We start from the raw sequence: 3,007 nt of genomic DNA, 5'->3' as shown, positions 1-3,007 counted from the left end.
ATGAAATCGGATGTTTTCCACACCTAAAGACCAACGACAAAAGAATGGCGGCAACACTGATTGTGATTAAAGAAACTGGAAGCTAAATAATCAAAACAAAATAAATAATGGTCCAAAACAAATTGATTATTGACTAACACGATTTGCAAGTGAGAAAAATTATGCTTTAATTAGCAAGCGAACTGGAAAAGAAGTCGGATACTTTGGAAAACATTTAAATCATTGTGAGTATTACGAAAACCGTAAATTTTAGTTAAAAGAGTTCAGTGTTCCTTATGATCAATTGGCTTAAAACTTTTTAATGCTAATAAATTGGAATGACGTCATCGGCGGATGCAATCTTGATAAGAAAACTTCATTGAAAACTAATTTCTGCGTTCAAAACATGGTTAGCAGCATTGAGAAGTATAAAATTTAAAATTTAGCACAAACACAAGCCAAAAATGCTAACTAGCCTATTTTAGGTAATAGGTGTGGCCACAAGTGGCATACGTCATCGCTATTGTAGCAGCCACACACCAATGGCTTTGAGGTTGTTATTTTTAGCCGACGTTATCTACTGATTTTTAATTATGCTGCAATGTTGTTTTGTTGCTGAAACACATTGGATGCTCTCAAATGGCCACGTGTCGTAAAACTAATGACTAACAAATACATTTTTTTAATTTAATTTTTATTTATAGACGCAGACGCGTACGGGAATCAAGCATTAAAAATGAATAGATCCGACTCCATTCGTCGGGATCGCTCCTTCGACAGCGTTCTCAATAAGTTGATGCGTATGCGGTCACAGAACCATGAAACGTTCAAGGCAGCGATGTATAACTTTCTCATAGCAGCTGGCGTTGCTGCGTTTGTTGCCGTCTGCTTTATTTTAGGCCCATTTGTACGTCCCCTACTCTGGGCTTTTCTTATGGGCGCAGTCCTCTTCCCATTCAAAAGGCATTTGGCACAACTGCTGAATGGCTGGTTCGAGCGCCTGGAAGAGCGCGATTCAAATGTTATGGTATCGATTTGTTTAGCACCGCTTGAAGCCAGTGAATATTGTGGAAGTTTGGTAGTGAGCTGGTTGCGAGAACACTGGCAGCTATTGACAGCAGGCGTCGGCGCGGCTGCGTGCTTCAAACTGTTAATGCTCTATGCGCCTAAGGGATTTCTGTGTGCGGTTTGGCGTTTCGTCGTTTTTTCGCATAGCACTTTTGTACAATTAATTGGCTTTCTAAATATTTACATGGTGAGTATGTTTGGGGCTGACTATACATATGTAAGACAAATATGTAAAAATAAGTGTGTGATAAATTGTACTTTTATTTCAACAGCTATTTGCAATAATTGCAATCTACTTAACGTCTGTGTATTTTTTATGGAAGCCCGAAAATAGCACCAAGTTCGTCATGGCTGGCCAATCACTTTGGATGGCAATAGTTAGTTATGGTTGCAGCTTTTTAGGCGCACTGCAAGTACCAGCTTTTATTTTGATAATGTTGTATGTAGGTGCATCTATAATTTATCATATGCGCACTGCTGAAGGTTCCAGTAGTTATATAGATAAACTAAAAAAGTTATTGGACAAGACTGATTTTGAAAAGTCAGTAAGAAACATTAGCATCAAAAAGCAAAGTCTACATTCTGATACCGAAGATGTCTCGTTGACCGAGACGATAGATTCCCTAGATACTTCAGAGCTAGAAGGCGAGAAAGATTGCCCACATTTGAGTGATTTATATTTTAAATGTTTATTTTACGCCTGCATAGCAACATTTTTGTATCGCAACATATGGATGTTCATATTGGCCGCTATACCCATATCACTGCATTTATTATACACCTTTTGCAATATAACGGGCTTTACGGCGTTCATTTCAAATAAATTCAATGAAGTCTATGAAAACCTTAAGGTATGAATATGCCTCTAACTAAATCTTTCAAATAGAAAGTAAAGTTATTATTACATGTTTTATACAAAATTTTTGTTATAAAAATATATTAATCGTATTGTTTTTACCTCCTACTTTTCAGTCTTGGGCTATAGAACATCACTCTGCCGTATTGCCACTTTGTTTGCCGGGTGTGCTTGAATTGAATTATAAAATAAATGCTATCATACGTGATTCATTGAAGTCCTCCGTCGATTTAGTCACTTCCATACTGATGATTATTCTGATGCTTTTGCTCATTGTATTTTTAAGTGTATTTTTTTGTGTGAATATCTATTCGGAAACGATTGAGGTTGCTTACTTAGGCAAGGATTTGATAAATAAAACAATTACTGACCGTCCCGAATTGGTCGACATACTGCCTGAGAATATACAGTCTTCTCTAGATGATGCGTTGGATAATGCGCATCATTACGGACGCCGCAAAATTGAAACATATATCGATGACTGGCTTGCTGAAGCAGATTCAGTGCATGCGACAAAATTAAAGGAGCAAATATTAGATGTTTGGGATCGTTTAATACAGTACTGGATTGATGTAAACAAATCCGATTCCTCCTATGGACCACGTGTGCCAACTGATGCGCTTAAGACGACATTCGGTGAAATTGTTGATAATCCAGGTAAGCATTAAATCGGCATTACAAGTGCTGTTATTTGTGATTGTTTACCTAATCCTTTTTTAACCCAAACACAAAAACAAAAGCAATTTTTTTCATACAAATATTTTTTTACACATTGCAAAACTAACGCCTATAGATGTAGTAGATATGTACATACATCTGTATGTACAGTTATGTGCAAACATTTGTACATACATATTTATTTCAACATACTCATTATTAACAAAATCATGTACCAGGTGTCACTGCATAGGATAGAATGTTTTTAGAATACGGCTCTTCGAAAATCATGCTATTGGTGTTGGATTCTATTGAATAGCGTCATACTATGCATTTTTTAATAACGAAGTTATCTCATTTATCTTGTAAAATTAATATTAAACCTTAAATTTAAGAGTAAGCCTGTACTCACACTCACCAAGCGTTTGTAAATCGTATTTCTTAAGT

At 36.2% G+C, this 3,007-nt stretch overlaps 1 protein-coding gene across 1 annotated transcript; it reads left to right on the top strand.

Annotated features, from left to right (window-relative positions):
- The first annotated feature begins 715 nt into the window (after nt 1-715).
- On the top strand, nt 716-2,799 carry LOC108354721 (transmembrane protein 245). Its single transcript, XM_017605897.1, has 4 exons — nt 716-1,234; nt 1,320-1,692; nt 1,756-1,898; nt 2,020-2,799. Exons 1-4 carry the CDS (start codon nt 716-718, stop codon nt 2,569-2,571), a joined length of 1,587 nt encoding a protein of 528 aa, XP_017461386.1. The 3' UTR covers nt 2,572-2,799.
- Nucleotides 2,800-3,007: the final 208 nt, after the last annotated feature.

Source organism: Rhagoletis zephyria, unplaced genomic scaffold (assembly GCF_001687245.7).
Source record: "Rhagoletis zephyria isolate East Lansing unplaced genomic scaffold, Rhagoletis_zephyria_1.1 Rzeph_scaffold_38603, whole genome shotgun sequence".
Lineage (NCBI taxonomy): Eukaryota > Metazoa > Arthropoda > Insecta > Diptera > Tephritidae > Rhagoletis > Rhagoletis zephyria.
Note: the sequence above shows the minus strand (reverse complement) of the source record. Positions and strands in the feature narration are given on the sequence as shown.